Source organism: Apus apus, chromosome 19, assembly GCF_020740795.1.
Source record: "Apus apus isolate bApuApu2 chromosome 19, bApuApu2.pri.cur, whole genome shotgun sequence".
In the NCBI taxonomy this organism is placed as follows: Eukaryota; Metazoa; Chordata; class Aves; order Apodiformes; family Apodidae; genus Apus; species Apus apus.
In genome coordinates this window covers 8282516-8303955 of record NC_067300.1, presented here as the reverse complement: position 1 = coordinate 8303955, position 21440 = coordinate 8282516, and the positions used below count along the sequence as shown (strand labels likewise).

The 21440-nt window shown below is 51.4% G+C and overlaps 1 protein-coding gene across 1 annotated transcript in view; it reads right to left on the bottom strand.

The window, feature by feature from the left end:
* Positions 1 to 14671, bottom strand: part of RXRA (retinoid X receptor alpha) — a 109961-nt gene extending 95290 nt beyond the window's left edge. The window contains exon 1 of the mRNA XM_051636814.1: positions 14369 to 14671. Coding sequence (XP_051492774.1) covers positions 14369 to 14396 — 28 coding nt within the window. The 5' untranslated portion in view covers positions 14397 to 14671. The remainder of the gene's footprint in view (positions 1 to 14368) is intronic.
* Between the last annotated feature and the right edge of the window lie 6769 nt (positions 14672 to 21440).

Genomic DNA, 21440 nt, shown 5'->3' with positions numbered 1-21440 from the left:
CGAGGTGTGCACAGGATCGTGGCACCATCAGCTCTACAGAGAAACAAGTAAAGCCAGTGATCCCTGAAGTGTTGTCAAAAGCTCTAAGTACCCAAAAGTACTTAATGATTTCACCCAAAAGTGAAATCACGTTGTTTTTTCACCCTCTGAGCTCTCTCCATTACCAAAACCAGGGCCGGGGTTTGTCGCAGCAACAGACTGGGTGGTTGTTTCTTTAATTGCCAACCCTGCTGCAACATTTTCTCTTTATTTTTAGGCATCCCTTTAAAACTATAGAGGAAATCATCCAAAAGAAGTTTGTTCAAACTGCCTGTCAGTTTGAGGAAGTGAAATTAAACCAGAAAAAAAAAAACCCTGAATCCTAATAAATCACACATCCACACACACAAAATTGGAGAAATCTGGGCATGTCTCCAAAGCCAAGTAAATGGATGATAAACAAAACAAACCTAGCTCTGCCTGGTAATAAAGGCCTCCACAGTGGGAATTTCTCACCCAGGAATCACTTCCACTGAGGACACAGCCCCCAGGGACTGTCAGTGAAGCCATCCATCCCATGGCATGCATCCTGCCTTGCCCCTGCTTGCATGAATTTCCCCCTTCCAAAGCCCTGTCCCTGTGGGGGAGCACTCCCTGTCCCCACTGTCCCCGCTGCAGATGGATCGATCTCCCTGTGACGCAGAGAGGGCGGCTGTTTGGTTTTGCTGGAGTCACGGGAAAGCCCAGCTCTTCCTTGGTGCAGGCACAGCTCAGTCCCTGGGCCAGCAGCAGGGACCCACTTGAGCTCCACGGACCCACCCAGAGCAAACAAGATTCAAGGAAAAAAGAAGAATAAAAATACGTGGAACAAAAGCAAAGGGCAAGAGGAATAAAGATGAAGATGCTGGAATAAACCCCTCTGGGCAGCCTGGTGCCTGAAGCAGGAGGCAACGGCAGCATATGGGACAGCAAAAAAAAAAAAAGGAGCAGGCAAGTCTCCTTTCAACCTTCAGATGCAGCTTCCCATTGATATGGATGCTGCAGAGCAATGCCCACCCTTTCCCCACTGCTCAGGGTTCATCTTTTCAGGCCACACAGCAGGCAGGAGAGCAAAGGAAGGAGGGCAGGGACACGCACTGAGATGTGTCCCAGGGAGGACAGCCCAGTGACCCTGCTGCAGGCTCTACATGCCCAGAGCTGGATTTGAGGGGACCATACTGCATGGCTGGGAGCCAAGGGTGGAGAGGTGAACATGTGCAGTGACAACCCCAGTACCAGGCAGTCCCATCATGTCCCTGGCATGGTCACAAGCAAGCCCCCACTGCAGGGACCTGACCTCAATTCCCCCCAGTTCTCTCTTCACTTTCCAGAAGAGATCTGCCACGAAACAGTTAAAGGTTTCTAAGCTGGGCTCTCCTAAGGACTCCAGTTAAAAGTCCACCGGGCATTTTCCCATCGTGGACTTTAGCCCCTGCGATAAGGCAGGCGGAGGTGCCTTCTCTCCACCACCTGCCCCACCACAGCAGGACAGGGTGCCACTGAGGTGGGAAGCCCCTGCAAAGCACATGGGGTTCCATGCGGGACAGAAAACTACAAAAACAGGCCTGGAGTTTTATTTCAGTTTTCAGCAGTGTGAGGTTATACGGAGCATCTGCAGAGCGGGATGCACTCGTGTGCTACATGGGTCCACATGGGAGCTGACCCACCTCTTGCCATAACCATTTGGCTGCCCCCAGGGAACCTGTTTCACCCATCTCCAGCCCACACCAGGCACCCATGCACAAATACCTCCGAGGGATTTTGCACAGAGGCAGAGCCTGAGATTTCTCTGGTCCCGTGGGAGATGCAAAGGCAGAAGCTGTGCTGCCCTCCCTGCTGGGAACAGACACCTTGCCCTCCTCTCCAAGGTTGTCTGCAAATCCTCTTTCACCAGGACCATACATACAATTTTTTAAAAGCTGGGTGATGTAATCAACTTGTATTTATAATGCTGAAAACATCCCAAAGCTCCTTCTCTTCCAGCTCCCAAGCACACTGTGTACTCTTAATAAAATAATTGCAATGATGAATAGCTCCTTGTAACATTCTGCATCTGTGGCTACTGACAGGGCCCAAGAGCTGGGATGGAAAGTCCTTCTCCTAAATGCTCCTTCAAGGTACACTCAGGATTTCACCTTTTCACAGCAAAAGATACATTGAAAATTTAGAAACTGTGTCAGTCCTGCCCCAAGCCATCCCACTGCAGGGAGACACAAGCTCCCTCTCCCCAGCCACATCATCGCCTTAAATAATGAAGTCAGCAAATCACAGCAGGTCAATCTCAGTCCTTAGTTAAGCTGATGTGATCTTGAACCTGTTCGATGAAATCAATGCTGAGCTGCTGATCCTGTGGGGTCTGCAGCAGCCCCAGCAAAGGCTCCCCTGCCCTGGGGTCACTCATGACCCCCAGCCCCAGCACGAGGCCGGGCAGTGCTGGGAGGTTCATTTCCTCTGCTTTAGGAATGAGGCTGCAAGTCCTCATGCACCCTTCATTTCCATGCTGGCAATTACAGGGGCAGGCCAATTAATTGAGGGTTTTTTGTAGAGTCACTTCTACCTTATTAATTTGTAAAGGTGCACTTAGCTGGGGAGGACATTGTCTTCACCTTCCCTTCCCATGCAAAGTAAGCTTTTATTCTCAGCCAGGGCCAGGCTCTTTGGGTCTCTGCTCCTGAAGAGCTGCCATCAAGCCACCACCACCAGGACCACCCAAGGAAGAGCACTGCCCTGTCACCAAGCTGGGAACCAAGGGACACCCAGATCAGGTGACATGCACAAGGCCACCTGGGGAACGGGTGGCAGAGAGACCCGGGATCAGCCCCATCACAGCTCGGGGAGTTCCAGGACCCAGCCCTGAGCAGGGAGAACTGGCAGGACCGGCTGCTCCTGCCCCGCGGGCACCTCCCCACACCCGGCATGCACCAACGGCCCCTTCCCATCCAGCGTGGGTGGTGGAGACCCCAACCCACACCTCAACTCAGTGCAGGCACTCTTCCATCCCACCATGCACTCTCTTGCTTTGGGGTCTCCACATTTTGGGCAGGGCTAGGAGCCTCCCTCTGCCCTGGAGGATCAGGCAGGATGAGTTTCATCCTCCATGCCATTGCTGCCCAGGACATATCCTGGGGCTTGCCTGCTCCTGCATCCTCCAAAAGATCTTTCAGGCTTCCCCAAACCCAGCTCCTGCTCCCGGGATGCAGCTGAGCTCCAGCAGGCAGCAGCCCTGGGATGGGCTGCACCTCACAGCTGCCAGGTCAGTGTCTAGGGGAAAATGCCATGGCTCCAAGAAAGAGACCTGTGAGGATTCCTCCACCAGCCCTGCATCCCCTGTGCTGCCACGGCGTTTTGGGAAGGTGCAGGGCGAGGCGAAGCCTCCCCAGTTGCGTAGGTTGGGACTTCAGATGGGCACGGCGCTGTTATCTGCCACCCATGGCTTGCTGCAAGAAATCCCTGCCCTGCAACATTTCCTGCACACACCTAGAGGCTGTGAAACCTTGCTGGAGAAGCCAGACGTGGCTTTCCATGCCCGCCCAGCCTCGGCTCCCATGGCAGAACACTTGGCCACCCGCAGGGAGCGGTGCCAATCACCCCTCGGCGACAGCAGCGTGGGCGGAAAAACAAGAGATGAGAAGACCAGCCACTCAAGCCAAACAAAGCCCACGGTGACCGATGGCCTCTGATTTCCACAGCCTAAACCTGTCCCACAGGTGAGGCATGAAGAGGGAACAACTTGCCATAAGGGAACTGCTGGCTTTTCCACCCAGGAGGAGATGAAAGCCTGAGGCAGAGATGCACTGAGCTCCAAGGCAAAGACCCAGAGCTGCAAGGCACAGCAGCACTGCTACTAAAATACAACTCCAAACACAGGCAAAAATCCCAAAGAACTAAATCTTTGTCTCCCAAGCCTACAGGCAGCAGAGAAACTGGCTGGCAGGGTATAACTGAGGGTGCTGCCTTGCAAGTCCCTGCACAGCACCGGTCCCAAAGCAGATCAGCAGAGCCCCCCCAGCGCATCTGGAATTCCTGCTCCCAGCCCCAGCTCTGAACCCCCACTTAGATAAAGTCTCCAACATTTGCAAACAATAGGTACCAGCTGGCCTGGGGCCAGGCTATCTCCGGCAGGGATCAAGGCTAAGCCTTCCTAAGTGCTTAAATGGGGGCCTGCAGGTAATTGTCCCAGGAGTCTTAACTCTTCCCAGAGTCACCTCTGATGTCCGGTCCCTGATGTGAAGCACAGGGCAGGCAGCAAGGCTCGCCTGCACAAACCCAGCCCAGCAGCAGCCAGCACAGGGACAGGGATTTAGGGCTGCTCAATAGCAGCACAGCTCTCAGGTCATTGCATCCTGCCCTGCTTGAGCTCTGTTCCTGCTCCCCACCATGGGGTCCAATGGCTGCAGTTCTCCCTGAAGCTGCCCAGGCATCCTATAAATACCACCACAGAGGCCTGGGGAGTGCAGACTGTAAAGCATAAAGTATTAACACTGTGGCTGGCACGGCTTGATCACAATGTGCCCATCAAGCAGAACACAGTTTGCTTAGGGGTGCAGAAAGTTTCAGCTTCAGCAGGTTTACCCTGACAGGAAGGGAGCCTGGGTGGCCCGTGTAGGTACAGGAAACCCCTTTCTATCACGCACATCACTCCGCTTCCTCTGGATTTCTTTAACCTTTCACTCTCAGCCTGATTTATGCCTTCACACTGATTTTTGCATGCGTGCACTTCCCTGCTCTCCACTCTGGTGCCGTGGCTCCACACCAGCAAAAACGCTGGCAGGGCCTCAGCATCCATCTGCCCTGAGCCAGAGCAAAATCGGCAGGGAAGCCTCCTCCTCTGCCTCTCTCCAGAGGAGCCAGGTTTTTGCAGGCAGCAAGGAGGGGAACGTGCCCATGTCCCACGCAGCTGGGCTCAGTGCTGTGCGGTGCCCTGGGGCTGGGCAGCCAACATGCAGCTCCCAGCCACCCGTGGGATCCACGCTGGGCTGCGTGCGATGGGGAGGCAGCATGGAAAGCACTGGAGCAGCTAATCTGGGACCCCAGGGACACATCCCAGCAAAAAAAAAAAAAAAAAAGCAGAGATGGAGGTTTTGCTTCACAGGCACTGGGCCGTGAGCCCCAGGCTCTGGCACAGCAAGCCCAGCAGTGCAAAGGATGGACTTAAATTTTCCTTGCAGGGAGGGAAAGATCCACAACCAGCTCAGTCCTGGGCCCTCCAAACAGGAGCAGCACTAGGGAAGGGAGAGCAGCACAGAGAAGCACCAGAGCTGGTTTCTGGGGAGGAATCACTACTAAGGTCAATACTCTAGGGTTGCAGTTTAGGACATTTTTAACCTGTGCAGCCACATAAATAGGGAAGGTGGAAGTAGGTGGCCCTGGTGCCACCAGGCATTACCAGGAAAGAGGGATGCAGGGACACAGCCCATGCACAGACTTGGGTTTTCCATCCCCATTCATGTGTTTTATGTCTTAAAGCTCCACACAACAGCCTGCATAGTCCCATCCTTACAGCCGCCACCATCCAGAGAGGGAAAAAAAATAAAACCTTCAAGTGAGAGCAGGCCTAGAAAGTGTTATTTTGTCCAATTTGCATGGGACATGGCAGGTCAACCCCTGAGAGCCACCTGCTCGCAGGGGTCCCCCAGCCCAGCACAGCCACCACAGTCAAGGAGAAATGAAGTTGCAAAGGTTATCGATTCCGTGTTTGACTGAGCATAAAAATCCTGCTCTGAAAACAACAAAAAGAAGGAAAAAGGGGACAGGGAGAGTGGGAGGGGAGGTGAGGGGCAGCGAGGCATGGCACGACGGCCCCAGAAACATGGGAGAGGGAGGACAGGGGCTCTCCCCACACTACCACACATCTCTATTTCAGAAGAGTTTCCTGGGCAAATAAATGTGAAGTCTGTTATAAAAGTTTATCTGCATGTGTGAGGAAGAGCGAGCGTGTCTGACGACGGTATAGAGACGTCATTATTTTCATGCATCTGCCTTACCCAATTTTATTTAGTTGCTTTCTGCACCATTTCATGCTCATTCTGCTGCTGAGCTAGACAATTGCTTTATAACTCTAGGGTGCAATTTCACTGTCTGTGAGCCACACGCACGCACACGGGCTCTGTGCTGGGATGGAGCAGGGAGCTGCACCTCCCTCCCTCACCGCCCCAGCATTTGGGAGTTTGCATTGAAATGGGTTTTCTTAATAAATTTAAAAAAAAAAAAAAAAAGATGGAGAAAATTAAATTAAAATGCTAAGCCACCATCTCTAATGTACTGTAATTCAAGGAGCACATAGGGGGAGAGCAGACCCAGAAAGCAACGGCTCCCCATTAAGGATGAGGACGATGAACTGGAGGGCAATTTGCTCTCTCACGCTAAGCGAACGCGGAGAGCCGGAGCCCGCCAGGCTGGAGGGCAGAAGCGCCGTGAATCACACTGGATTTTTATGATCAATTGAAAGTCACACTCGAACAAGTGCACGTCAAAAGGGAGGGCTGCCCATGCAGGTGCAGAGCTCTGAGACAGAGCTAAAGTTGCCAGGTCCCTGGCCAGGGTTCAGGTGTCCTCGTAGGGACCCCTGGACCCCTCACTGAGCCTCCCCCCTCGGGCTGCAGCAGCCCCACAGCCCTACAGGTCAGGGCAGCTGGAGGGTGCAAGGGGGTCTCCAGAAGCAGCCCCAGTGCTGATGTGAAGCAACACGGGGTCGTGCATCTTCTCACCCCAGCACGGACCAGTGTCTCCAGCACAGCCCGCTGTCGATACGCCGTTATCTGCCGCTGCCGGGCCCTGCTGGCTGGTGGCAGAGGCCACAGCTCCCCCAAACCAGGCCACAGCTTCCCAGGGCTGATAAAGTCACTCATCTTACACAAACTGGGCAGCAAAAAGCAAGAGGCTGAGGCAGACGAGGAGCCCAGCATGGTCTGGCAAGGATGTTGGGTGGGGAAAGGAAGTTTCTCTTTTTCTTTTTCCCCCCCTTTTGCAAAACCCCCCCACCCACACACGAGCCCCTGGGGAGAAGCTGCTGCTCCCCGGGATGCAGGGCAGGGAAGAAACAGAACTGGCACTGCTGTCACCATCCCCTGCCCCTCACAGGGACAGCCAAAACAGCCACCCCAGCTCCATGGAATATCCCCAGGTCTGCTCCTGGCCCCACTCCTCTCTACACCCCCTCGTGCCTTTGCCATTGCTCACCACTTCACCAAGCCTCCTCCATCGCATCCCGTGCCAACCCCATCTCCCCGCTTCGTCACCTCAGCCTCTCCAGGTGGATCTCAGGTGGAAACACAACCCCTCTCCCGTGCTTCTCCTTCCACTCTTGCTACACTCCTGCCATTGCCTCATTTCAACTCCATTACGGGCATGTAGGAGACGCGTTGCCCACAAGAAAATTGTCTTGCAGCAGCCCACAGAGTTCACAGCAAAAAGATGGAAAAAAAAAAACCAACAAAACACAGAACCAAAAAAACAACCAAACAACAACAAAAAAATGTCCAGCAGTTACTCATTGGCCAAAAATGGAAAAACAATAATCAAATGTTTCTGCCTTCATGCCCAGCATCATTCAGCCAGCTGAAACTAGATGGGGCATCCCTCCCTCAGCAGCTCCTGGAGCCCCAGCACAAGGGATTTGCTCCAGAGGCTGAGGGGGCTGTAAACCTCAGGGGGGCCTCCAGGCCTGACCTCAGCTCCCCCATCCCCTTATTTTTTCTTTTCTTCTTCTTTTTTTTTTTTTAAGTCTATAAAAGCTGAAGAAAGCCAAAACTCCACAAAAGAGACCATCAAAAGTAACAACCAGATGAGAATGCCATTACCATTTTATTGGTCACAGATACCAGTATTGCACCTTTTATCTCTTCGCTCCCCAGTGATCCCACATCCGACGCAATCCAGGGAGAGGGTGACAGCTCAGACAAGACCCCCAACCCAAACACACCACCAACCTCCAGCCAGGGCCCCCCCCAAATCAAGAAACACAATCAAGAAACAATAATTTCCCAGGGTTTGAAAGGAGCCATGCCCATGGCAAGAGACACCATCTTCCACTAGAGCAGAGAGAGGATGGAAAACACGTTCCTGACGCTTAATAAAACAAATATTCAAGGTGTTTCTTCCTTGTCCTCTGGTTTGGGAGCACCTGGCCTGCACACAAACCCCATCTGAAACTTTCTTCTTTGCTCCCAGGCCAAAAAGCATCTTAGAGGTATTTTTGGCTACCAGGAGCTGGGACCCTCAGAAGTCCACAGGAGCCCTGGGGAGCTCAGATCCCAGACGGATCTGCTCCTCAGGGCTGGAAGCCGAGGTTTCACAACCACCTTACGCCCTCGCTCCGGGCCCCGTTCCCAGCTACACTCAGACGCACCCACGTGCCTCAGTTTCCCACCCCGTATCTCTCTCATCTGGGCAGACTAGGAGTTTTCCATCCCCTCTTGATGTGCAGAGGCAGGAGCTGGCACAACCAGAGCTGCTATCAGAATTACAGCCCCAAGGTGCAACCTTGAAACTTTTACTGTCGATCACAATAAAAGAAAAAAAAGAAAAAGAAAAAAAAAAATCACACCACCAAACCAACAACCATTTATGTTATGAGTGGTCTGTTTGAACAGGATTATCTTTTAACTCCATGTTAAACAAATTTCAAAGGAGGGGAGCTGTGTTTGGGCTTAATTTGAACCCTTTCTTCCCTTTCTTGCAAGGGAATTGTTCCCTGTTTATCTCAGAAAACACCCTCCATTTTTAAATGCTCTGTCTTCTCTAAATAAAAACTCAGGTTGTTTCCCTGACTCTTCTTTGCTTTGGTTTTTCTAAGCAAAACGTTGTCAGAAAAGGCAAGTTCTCACAGCCAGTTTCCATCTCAACAATAGAGCATTTTCCCAGGCTAAATTGCTTCTGTCTGAAAATCTTCTAGCAGTTTGAGCTGGCTGGCATGTGTGGGGATCCTTCTGTAGGGTTTTTTAAATCCTTATTTGCAATATTATTTCGTCTGCTCTGCGCTGCCTTGATGTTCAAGCAGCCTTTGGAGAGACACAACCACTCCTCCCTCCTCCGCTGTCCTCCCTCCAGGCACACGCTTTCCCTTTGAGGAGGAGGAGAGGGGAGAAAGAAAATAAAAGACACGCAAAGAGGAAAATGTCAGAAAGCTGCTTTGTGTGTGTGTGTCAAACGTTCAAAGTTATTCCAGAGTCTAGTCTTTAAATGTAATAAAATACAGCAACTCCTGACAAAATCAATTAAAATAAAACCACCCAGGCTGCCTCCCCTGGTGCTTTGTAGCTACACTGACTTTGAGAGCCCACCTGGGCCTTTTAGGAAGCTATTAAGGAAGTGCTGGGTTGGATCCTGAACCAGAAGCTGGATCTGCTGAGCATCCCTTGGCACCACCAGCCAGAGGGAGGAGAGACCCAGCTCCTTCGCCCGCAGCAGGAGGTGATGATGGGGAGACGTGCTGGGGATCAGAGCCAGAGAACAGGATTAATTAGAGCCCAATTAGGTTACTGAGCTGCCTGCAATATTCCGCACTTCACCGGCAGTGATTTGAGGTGTCCCTGGCTTTGGTTACCACCAGCTCTGCAGAGAGGAACCCACCAGGGCATCCTCGCTCCATTCCCATGGTCCTCAGTTCAGCCCCTTGCCCAAGGCCACCACCTCACCCCGTCCCACTGCCCCCCACAATGTGGTCACAGGATATTTACAGCAAGAATGATTTGGTGATTCCAGGCTGCCAAGAGCCTCAGGGGAACCATCCTGGTCACACACAATCCCCCCCAAAAAGGTGCAGGAATTCTCACAGGAACAAGCACCCTGTGCAAGAAGCAGGATCAAGGCAGGACCAAAGCACCCCCCAAAGGCTCAAGCCCCTGCCCCACAGCACCCACAGCTCTGCTCTTTGTTTTTCTTAACCACCCTGCAAAAAAAATAAATTACAAACTCAAAAATTCAGCCAGGTGGCAGAGCTCTGGCACATGGGAATCCACCCCTGCTCCCTGAAAACAATACTAAACCAAAAAGGGTTTTAACCCATTTCTTAATAAACATTTATTTTCACCTTCAAGATGTGGGTGGGACGAAGCCAGGGTGTATTTTCCAGTGAAATGTTTTGATTCCCCCCCTTGATTTTTACTTTTTTTTTTTCCAACAGGAGCAAAATGCCAATAATAATATTTGCCATGAATAACTAAAATTCTGTGGCTTTCTCCCCCGCTCTCTTTTAAATAAATAAAATGCCCTAAATACAAGAAACACAAATGCTCCCTCCAACACAGCAGGACAACGTGGAGTAAACTCAGGGATCCACAGAGGATTTATTGAGCTGTCACAGCCCAGATTCTGGAAAAGGCAAAAATTCCTTCCTGGCTTGTTTTGCATGTGTCAACGGGAAGAGGTCGAGCCCTACACCAGGCTTCAGCAAGAGAGACCAGGACATGACTGTAGTTTATCTCCTGCTCCTACAAAGCCCCTCTCTGGCATGGAGCAACCAGGATCTTCCAGATGAGGGGCAGAGGACTCCTCCTCCCTCACAGGGATGCTCCGACAAACCATGACACTTTCTGCATCTTTCAACGTTTGTCCTCCCTACGGGTTTTCACATCAGCTGTAAATTTCTGAAGCTAAAAGAAGCAGAGTTGAGGACCGTGCTGAGGTCTCAATCCAAACACGGGCTCCCACCAATCTGCCTGGGGTTTCTGCACTGCATCCAGGCTCACCCTGCCCACGTGCCCGCTGGCGAGGCCACGGGATGCGGGATGAAGCTGCCTCATGGATGCTCAGCCTCCCACGCTCTCTTCCACCCAATGCAGCCCCCACACTCCAGGTTGCACCAACCCCCCCTCCCCCGGACATGGGGGGTTGTTTTGCTGCTTGCCTTGGAGATGTTCCCACTCCAGCCGGGCTCTGCACGGCCAGTTCTCACCCCACATCCTGAGCAGCTGCAGCCGTCCCTGGCACGGCCGGGAAAACGGACACACGAAGGTTGCAACCTGGTGAACTGACCTCCAGGAGGGAAGCACCAGACACAGACAGCATTAACTGTTTGTTCCCCCCATGAAGCTGAGCCTCCAAGGAGGACTCCCCAAGCTCACCATCCTCCTTTTGCTCCCCAGGACCACCTTAGGGAAAGAGGCAATGAAGAAAACGAAGCAGTGAAATGATTGTGATGGTCAGAGCTTTGGGAATAAGAAACTACCTGAAGGACCAAGTTCCTCAGTTTGCATGTCAATCCCTAACCTGGACTCGTTGCAAAGCCTGGCCTCAACACGTACACTCCAACAGGCTGGAGACTTGGATCCCTCCAGCCTCACAAGCATTTGGGTGATGGTTTTTCCTTGATTTTCCTGGACACTCAGCACAGCACGGCCCCCCCAGAGGAACAACAGCAAGACATCCCTGATCATTAAAAACCTAGTGAGGGGAGATCTGCAGCCCCCAACAGCTTGTAAGGCAGCATCTGAATGTGTTTATGAGCCTCAGCCAGGGCTGCAGTAGGACCTGCACCCATAGCCTCTGCCATCAGGTTGTCCTGGGAGCAGGACAGATGGACCTGCAGAACAAGGGTGTCCAGCCCAGGAACGTGCTGTCCTCACAGGAGCCTCTGCCTGGCATCTGCCAGCAGCTCCTGAGACCAGCAGGAAAATGAGATACTACTATTAAAAGTGCCCAGCGCTGGCCACACTTCCACATGACATCAGCAGGGTTATCTGAGTCTAACCACAGGCAGGACTTGGCCAGGAACTTCCACTGGGTTATCCTTTTTCAGCCAAACTGAGCCAAGATTTCAATGGGGCCACACAGTAATGGAGCCTGGCTTTGGTCCCCAGTTGCTCCTGTTCTCCAGCTCAGGCCCATACTGGTGTACAGGGAAACAAGCTCCACAAGCCTGGCTATTTTTTTTCCCTTCAGCAGCTTGCAAAAATGCCAGCTCCCAACCATGGTGTGGGACAGGGTTGGCAAGACACCCTGGCACTCTGCAAAGTCGCTTTTTGGACCATCCCACCTGTACAAAGCACTGAGGCCCCTGGGAAGGTCTCTGCTTGCACTCCTTGAGGTTCCCCCCACTCTTTACCAACTGCTCACGTGTTCTCAGGCTCAACCTGAAACTGTGCTCAGATCTCCCCCTCCAAAACCTGCAGAACCCACCGCCCTTCCAACCAAAGATGTTTTTTTCCAGCAATGAAAGACCAGTGGATAAAGTTTAGGAGTCACTTCTGCAGCAGCACAAGACTCAGCAGGCACAAACCCAGACCAGGCAGCCTCAACAGCTCCTGCAGGCAGCTGTATTTTCTCCTAAGCCAGCAATGCAAAGTTATAAACCCCCTACCACCACTATCACCGTCCTCGGGTGCCTGCCTTATTTTTCCTGTGGATGCTCCCAGTGTGCAGCAGAGCAGGTTGCAGAGACCCACCCCCTCCCTGCCACACAAACACACACATTCATAAATGAGCAGATAAATTAGTTGTTTTTCATTTGCACCAATGTGAAAATCTGTACCCAAGCCAGCAGCAAGGTGACACATGCTCCCCCTCTCCTCCCCCATCAAAGTCAACATGACTAATAACACAACGTAATATTTAGCATCTACAGCCTAACAGGAGAGCTCAGGTCTGAAAGAAAACACAAGTACATACGTAGGGGCCTGATCCTGCCCCCATCCACAGAGCTTTGGACTGTCCTCCACAACAGCATCAAAGGCAATGGAAATCTCACAACACCCACCCCTGATTAAACCACTTTAGTGTGGCAAGAGACAGGCACCTTCTGCTTTGGTGGGTGTGCTTGCCATGATCCCCAACACCTGTATTTGATCCAGTCAAGAGGAGCCAGTTTGACTTTGGAAGCAGAACCCACTCCTGGCAGGTGAGGTGCGTTTTACCCTGAGCAGCAACTCCAGGTGAGTCAACCCAGCAGCCTTTCCCACCCCCTGCTACACCAACAAGGGACACTGCAAAACCCTGATTAGGGGGGGAAAATAGATGCCAGCTGAGGACCTGCCAGCCTGGGGGGACCAGGTTATCCCTGCCACAGCCCCCAGGACCACAGCAGTCCTTGGAAACCCTCCCCAGGACAAGGCTGGCTGAGGAGGACCTTCTGCTGGTGTTTATATTTATCCTGCTCTTAGAAAGGAACAACTCAAACTGCAATTCTGGAACAAAAACAAACAAACAAAGAAAAAGAAACACAACACAGCACCACGGGGGAGGTCGAGCAGAGATTTAAAGCCCAGGAAAAGTAGGGGGGGGGAGATGTTCCTACTGGCCCTGGGCTTGCTCAGCCGGAGTTTAGGGACCCACGGGCCGCAGTGCTGAGCGGGGGCAGAAAGGGCAGGATTTGTCCCTCTTCCCCCTCGCCGGGACTTGGCGCCGAGCTACTTCACTAAAACTTTTCTTCTCCCCCCCCTCCCCTCACAACCCTGAGCTCTGCAATATCACTTCTCCCGAAAGCGAGAGGCAGGGAGGCATTCGCCCTTACAAGCCAGAACTTGACTTAGTCACCGACACGACGGCAAACTCCAGCTGGAAATAGGGTTGAAAATGTAACTAAAAAGAAGAAGGTGGGGGGGGGGGCGGGGGGGGGAAGGGAAATAAAAAAAACAGCAAAAAAACCAAAGCAACAAAACGAGGAAGGTATCGAGCGTGCCGGCTTCTGGGAGCTGCCAGCGAGGGATGATGCGGACACAGCGCGGGGGTCCCCGCGGGCAGGGAGGGAGAAAAGGGAGGAATGCAAAAATAATAATCACATAAAGATTAATAATAAAGCGAGAGAGAAAAGCAAAGGGGGAGGGGGCGGGGGGTTGGGGGGAGGAGGGAAGCAAAGCCTGCGAGCTGCCAAGCCTTCCTGCAGAAGGAGCTGCGGGCGGGGAGGGGGCTCCCCCGGCCGAGCCCCGCTGCCCCGTTTGAAAATACCGCTTGTGCCGCTGCCCTCCCGGCCGGGAGACCCGCCGGGAAATAGAAAACCACGGGGAAAAAAAAAAACAAAACAAAACAAAACAACAAAAACACCCAACAAAACAAAACCAAAACGCAACACCCCACCAAAAAAAAAAAAAAAAAATACAAAAGACGAAAAAACAACCAAGCAAACAACCCCCAACTACTAAAACCCAAAGAGCCAAACAACAAAACAACCTAAAAATACGAAGCGCGCTGAGGCGGCCGGAGCGGGGGGGACAGGGACGGACCCTCCCCGGTGCTGACACCAACTCTCCCCGCCGGGTCCCCGTCCCCCCCCCCAGCCCCCGGTGCGCGGGGAGGGGGCAGCTCGAGCGCTTCCTTTTTATTTTATGTATGATTATTTTTTTGTATTTATTTAACCGACCCCCCCCCGCCCGCCCCGCCGCAGGAACGCAGAAATCTTCTTCGGAACAAAACTCACCCAGTGGCAGGAAGTGTTTGGTGTCCATAGCTGGTGCTTAACTCATGCCAAGGGGCTTGGTGAAGATCGGCGGCGAAAAAACACACACACAGGGCGCGCAGAGGGGAGGAGAGAGAAATCAAAGCGAAGGGGGGAGAGGGAGGGAAGGGGGGGGGGGAATAAAAGGCGGGGGGGGGGGGGGAAAAGCCCAAGAGGCGGAGGAGAAGGAGGAGGCGGGGAGGGCTGCAGCCCCGCACCGGCGGCCCCGCGCAGCGCCGGGCGCGCAGACGAGGCCGCGGAGTTGTTGCAAACTCCCAACAATGTAAGTCGGGCCGCGGGGCTCCGCTGGGCGCGATCGGCTCCGCGCCGGGGCCCGCGCAGGGGGGAGCGAGCGCCGCGACCGCCCCGCAGCGACCGCCCGCCCCGCGCAGCGCCGCCCCGCGCCCGCCCCGCGCCCCGGAGCACGGCTGGTGGGGATGGGAGGGGGGGACTTTGGGGGGGGGGGAGAGGGGGGGGCAGGGAGGGAAAGGGGGGTGGAAAAAGAGAAAGGTAAAAGGGAAAAAGAAAAAAGGAAAATGAAAAGAAAAAGGGGGGGAGAAGGAAAAGGGGGAGGGGGAAAGGGGGAAGGGGGGAAAAAAGGAAAAGGGGGAAAAAAAGGAAAGGGAATGAAAAAAGGGGAAGAAAAAGAAAAGGGTAAAAAAAAATAGGAAAGGGAAAAATTTAAAAGGGGAGGAAGAAAAACAAGGGAAAAAAGAAAAAATAAAAGGGGGGAAAGAAAAGGGGAAAAAAGGAAAGGGAAATTAAAAGACGTGGGGAAGGAAAGGGAAAAAGGGGGAAAGGAGAAGAAAAGGAAAGAGGGGAAAAAGGAAAACAAATTTTAAAAAAAAGAAAGAAAAAATTAAAAGAAAAAAGGAAATAAAAAAATGGGGTGGAAGAAACAAAGAAAAAAAAAAAAAGGAAAAAAGAAAAAAAATTAAAAGGGGGGAATAGGAAACAGGGACACCTCCCACCAGCCCAGGCTGCTCCAAGCCCCATCCAGCCTTCAACACTTCCAGGGATGAGGCATCCACAGCTTCTCTGGACAACCTGGGCCACTGTTTCACTACCCTCACAGGAAATAATTTCTTCCTAAGATCTCATGTGAATCTCCCCTCTCATTTTGAAACTGTTCCCCCCTCATCCCATCATTCCCTGCATTTGTAAACAGCCCTTCCCCAGCTTTCCTGGAGCCCCTTCAGGCACTGGAAAGTGCTCTAAGGTCTTCCTGGAGCCTTCTCTTCTCCAGGCTGAACACCCCAACTCTCCCAGCCTATCTCCAGAGCAGAGCTACCTCAGCCCAAGGATCATCTTCATGGTGTTCTCTGGACTCTCTTCAACAGCTCAGTGACCTCCTTGTGTTGAGGACCCCAGAACTGGACCCAGCACTGCAGGGGTTCTCACCAGAGAAGAGCAGAGGGGCAATACCTCAGCTGACCCCAGCCTCAGAGCAGCCAGTGAGACCTTCAGCCCTGTCCCCAGAGTGTGTCACACAGCAGATGCTGTTCAGAGCACCATTTATTTCATTTCCCATGAATGAGGCAGAAGTCACTCTGTGTGCAGCTGCAGTTCTCCTACCAATTCTCCCCTCCTCAGCTCTGCAAGTACTGACCCACCAGCACCACTGGCTGCATCCCAGGGCCCTGGCCCCCACCCTTCCCAGGATGCCTCCAGGTTTAATAAATGATACTCAGCCTTCTAAGGATGTGTTAGTGACTTGATGGACCAAAGCCACTCTACTGTGCATGGAGCATATTAGACATCAGATCGACCCTCACTGTTGATGGCCACACCTCACACAGCAATCAGGCTCAGCCCACAGCTGCTCACGAGCAGTGGGGAGCAACAGGGTCACCCAGGAAGCCTGGGGTCACAGCAGGATCAAGTGCTGGGGGTTTCTGCTGGCACAGGCAGGTCCCAACACAGAGCCCAGCTCTTCTGCAGGAATCAGGGAGTAGCTGGAAGAGCCCAGGGAACCATCAAGCACCCTGGTTTACAGCAGGAACACAGGGGAGAAGCTGCCACCACCCGTGGGTGCTCTGCTGCTGCCAACCATCCTCTGGCTGCATGGCAGGTCCAGCCGAGGAGCACTTCCGAGCCTCTTCTCTGCCTTGATTTATTCTTTAATTGGCAAAGCATCTCATGTCATAAATATTAGCAATCTAGCACCTCCTCCTATAAAAGAAGAAGCCTCTTATCTACCCTTCATTGCCACATCCCTGCCTATCACCCACATTCACTTATCAGTCTGTCTCAGACCTGTCACTGCAGTAACTAAAGCCACACAGGAGAGGCCCTGGAAAGGTCCTAATCCCTGATTTCTGTTACAACTCTTACTTGCTTTTCCGTGCGTGTCTGGCAGGGATAGACCCTGCCTTTCCTTCTGGGCAGACCCACGTGTGGGTGGTTAGATGAGGGGTACATAGGTGACAATCCCTTCAGATCCTGGTGTGGATCAGCTCCGGACCACTGCACAGCAAGGGGTGCTCTGCAATTCACCAGCTTTGATTATAAGGAGAAGAAAACCACCAAGAGGACCCATCTTGAGTCAGGCAAGAGGCTGCAAACTGACACACGGAGCTGCAGAAGTTAAAACAAAACATCTTGGATCCTTTTTATCCTCTGCTCCTGTAATTTCAGCATGTCCAAACAGATTTTGGTGTGTGTTTATAACTGGTAACTTCATTTGCTCCCAGGCTGGGACCTTAAATGCCAAGTTTCATCTCCAAGTCAGTTTTTATGGCTGAGTTACGTTAACTCCTGGGAGAAAAGGAAAAAAAAAAAGAAATACATAAGGATATAGAAAGAAGTTGGGGGTTGTTAGAAACAGCTGGTCCAAAGCCTCTAAGAGGGGGTTGGGAAGGCAAAAATCATAGATCTTGTCTTTACCTGCGTGCAAAACCCAAGAGCAAAAATGTAGAAATCCCTCTCCTGATACACAAATTAAAGCTCATTGTTGTGTCTGATAAGGGAAAACACATCTGGGGACAATGCTCCTGCATGTTTGCTGGGACAGTCCTGGGCTCTCACCTGCCTGTGCCACGCAGATGCTGGTGGAGTCACCGGTGCCAGAACAACCCAAGATGAGTTTGGGCATTTATGGCTTTGAGCAGATAACCAGTGTGAATGGCTCACCCCACCACTGAGCACAGGTGGGGATCTGGCCCCAAACCTCAGGATCCCAAAGCACACTCAGTTTGATGGCTGCAGCAGATATCAGGATAATTAGACCCATGGCTGAAAATTCACCTCTGTAGACTCTAACACATGAAATTACCATAACTAGGACATTTCACGCTCCTCTCCCATCAAGCTGTTTAGAGCAAATTAAATTTCTCCCAAACCAGCCTGTAACAGTTCACGTTAGATGTGGATCTTTAGATTGTTAATTGCAGTGACAATAACAGGTCTGATCCTGCAGCCCTTATTTGGGTAAAACCTCCCACAGAAGCCAAAGGAATTTTGCCCCAGAGAAGGCAGCTGGATGCAGTCCCACATTTCCAGTCTCTTGAAGATGCCAGAAGGTAGCAAGGATATTTCTATGATGTTACAAACCTTCTCTTTCCCTTTCTGCCCCCCTACCTGCCTCCCCTCAATTCTTTAATGCACCATAAATTCAATAAGCTCTACCAGGTTACCTAATGCTGTGCTCAACTTCAGCTATGCACTTCCTAGCTCAGGACTTAAATCATCACGGGGGGCAGTGGAAGGACATTAAGATAATTTTTGCAGGTCATTGGCTTGTACATCTGCTTGATGCAGGGATGCTGAAGGTCCTGCACTGCCTGGGAGAGCTGCTTCCTCAAACTCTTGAGTGGATCTTGTACTCTCTACCCTTGGGTCATGGAAATACCCTTTAGCCTAAGGAAGGCTTATGTGACAGGATGATTTTGAGGTCTGCTTCTCCTCATCTGAAGAGTTTTCAGTCCCATTGCTCAATTCTGGGTAAGTTTGACAGAGAGGTGCTGTGTTCATTCATGGATCAGTGAGGCAGGCAAAGGCTTCTCCCTCTATCCCCACACTCCCACTCTGTTGCCTCCAGGTGTGCTCAAGACATTTGGAGCAAAGGGATGTAGGTGTGTGGGCATCAGGTAGACACCAAGTTACTTTAGAGAGGGCTGAGGCTGCTTTCAGAACTGGGCAGCTGAGCCCAGTGAGGCAATTTGGAAATAACAGCTTTTTTTTTTTCTAAGGGATTCCAGCTTATCTTGTCCATAACCCAGAATTATCTGATGGGACAAAAGCAGAACCTGCTGGGCTTCTCCTACTGTTTCATGCCCTCATGCACAGTTAGAAGAACAAACCAGATTTCCCTCCTTGGCTGCATTTTATTGCAGATTAAAGAAAAAACAAAGTCTGAGTGAGAAAGAACAGGGGTTCATGGGCCATGTCTGAGCCCCATCTCCCCCAGCACAGGGAGGAACAAGGCTGCAAGGGGTGGCCAGAGATACCTTGATGTAGGGGCAAGGGTGGTTGTCCATCTGGTTGCATGTGTGAGCTGGAAACCAAATGCAGACAGAGAAAGGCACCTTCCACTCACACACACATTGTGAGACTTTTCCAGGCTTGTCTTCTGCTCCAGCAACCTACTCCTCCCCAAAGCCACTGCAGGTTTCAGGACCTTGAACTGTTTGGATGCCATAGGACCAGGATCTGTATTCCTTGTCTCCCTCAAGAAACTTCGGGGCTGCTGAAATATCCACACACAGTGGAACTTTCTGCCTGGGGAATCAGGACCTTAGGACCTACCTCTTGTTCTCAGGGGCGAGAAGAGCTCCCATGTTCTTTACTTCCCAGGATCAGCCAGGCTCTCTTGCACCTAAGAGACACAGCAGGACTTTGAAGAACAGGTCACACAGGGACCCTGGAGTCTGAAAGTGAAGGTCATCCCCAAGCCATGCCCAGGGAGCAGTCTCTTGTTGGGACCTCTCAGTATCTGTCACAGACAGAAGAACCATCCCTGCAAACCCAAACTGCTACAGAGGGTGGGTTCCCACTCCTCAGAGACACACCATACACACAAACCAGCAAAAGCTCTAAAGGACAAGACATTTCTCTAAGTGCTGGAGATTCAAACTGCTTTAGTTGTATTGGTCTGTCTTTTTTTTTCCCCAGCAGCATTTAGCAGGCTGAGTATGTTTGTTTATGAAGTGAAATGCACATGATTTATTTGATCTGCTGGAGCTGGAGAGCCACATTCCCACGCCAAGGATATGCAGAGACATTGCATTCTCCCCTCTTTTGGAGACTGCTCAGATAAAATAATGCATTACAGAGTCAGAAGTCCTGTGTTGTACTTTCAGCAGCTTCAGAACTGACATTAAATGCTTAGAGACATCCTGACTTCCAAGCCATAAAGTTGAATTTGTTCTTTGCATATGGAGCAAGTCTTAATAAAGTGTTCAAGTAGTTAGAACAGGTTTGGAGAAGAGGTCTCAGGGCACCTAAGCTCTTGTCTGGATCTAGCTTGAATAATCCCAGGGGAGGTTTCTTCCTCTCTTGTACTTTGCTGGTGGATTGGGTTTAACATGTCTCACCTGGTTTGCAGGGCAGTGGTTTAATTAACTGCTTTGCAAAAAGGCTCTGCAAAAGGCAGAACTAGACTTTCCATTTATAACACCTGGAGATCTCTTTATTTCAGCTCATCACCCAGGCCAAGGCTCGACTGCCAAGGGAGACAGCAAAGAAAGCATTAACAGGTGGAAGATGAAATGCAGCACATGAACTACAAGATTTACAGCTCTTTGAGGAAAGCACATGGAGCATCACCCATCCAGCACCTGGGACACCAGCCAACTTCTCACGTGGTGTGAACCAGCAGCACAGTGACCAAGCCCATGCTTGGGCAGCAGCTGAAGCTCATTCCACACTGCTGGAATGGAGTTGTGCCTCAAGTGTTGCAAATTATTAGAGAAGCCACCCCATTTGCACCAGCACTAGAGGATGTGGCCCAGGCCCTTCACAGAGCCTGCTCTGGTCACCTTCTCCTAGCCCCTGCATACAAAACACTTTGCAAATGAAGTGTGAAGATAATATGCTTTATCATAGGCATTTATTACTGATGATTGTTGTATAAATCTCCCTCCATTCACATACATATACATAAGGTGTACATAAATATGCAGGATCCAGCAGCACCCAGAGCCTTTTTGATGATGTCAATGTAGCCCCCATAAAGATAGTGGGAAATGATTCATAATATTTATATGACAGACATGATATGAACTGTAATAGCCTGTTGGGATGGAGAATATCCATAGGTCTCTGTCAGCCACAAATGTGATTTAAATATTATATATGTGGCAACTGTAGCATTAGTAATATGATAGCTGTTATTGATAGTGGTCATAAAAAGCAGTAGTTTTGCACTGAAGAATGTGAAAAATAATCTAGTGGTTTCCCTAATGGTCTTCCCAGCAACACACTGAAAGGAAGTGTACTTTCAATGCCTCCTTTTTTCAATGCCTCCTCCCCCACCCCAAATTACTATCAAGTTCTATCAGATTACTGCCAGGGGCATATTTTAGTCTGCTGATGTCAGGTTGTGGCATCTCGTCCCCTCAGGTCTGTCTAGGAGGCTGGGGAGGGTGATGGGTCCCCACAGAGTCCCCAGGCTGTCAGCAAAGCTGCTCAGAGGTTTCCTGGGTGAGGAGGGTCTTATGCTCTCAGTTCTCTCTCTGTCTGTACAGAACAGGAGGACAAGGAGCAGCAGGAGATGAGTATTCTTGACCCTCCATGTGCACCAGCAAGAGCCTACCTGGACTAGAGCACAGCAAAGCTGGGAGAGCTGTGGGTGACACCCCTGACCCCAAGTTATTTGCAATTTGGCCACCACACACCTCAAAAATTCTGGTGCCTTTGCACTGCACCCAAAGACTCCTTAGGACCGGGCACAGTGGCTGGTGAGAACTTGTCCACAAAACTAGACCAAACATGCTTCCATTGCTACTAAAGAAGCAAAGGTCCCCTCCCCTCCTGGCTGCCCCCTGCCTTTATCTCTTCCTGTCTCTGTCCCAACATTTTCCCCAGAGCAAACGCAAAGGGAAAACCACTCCAA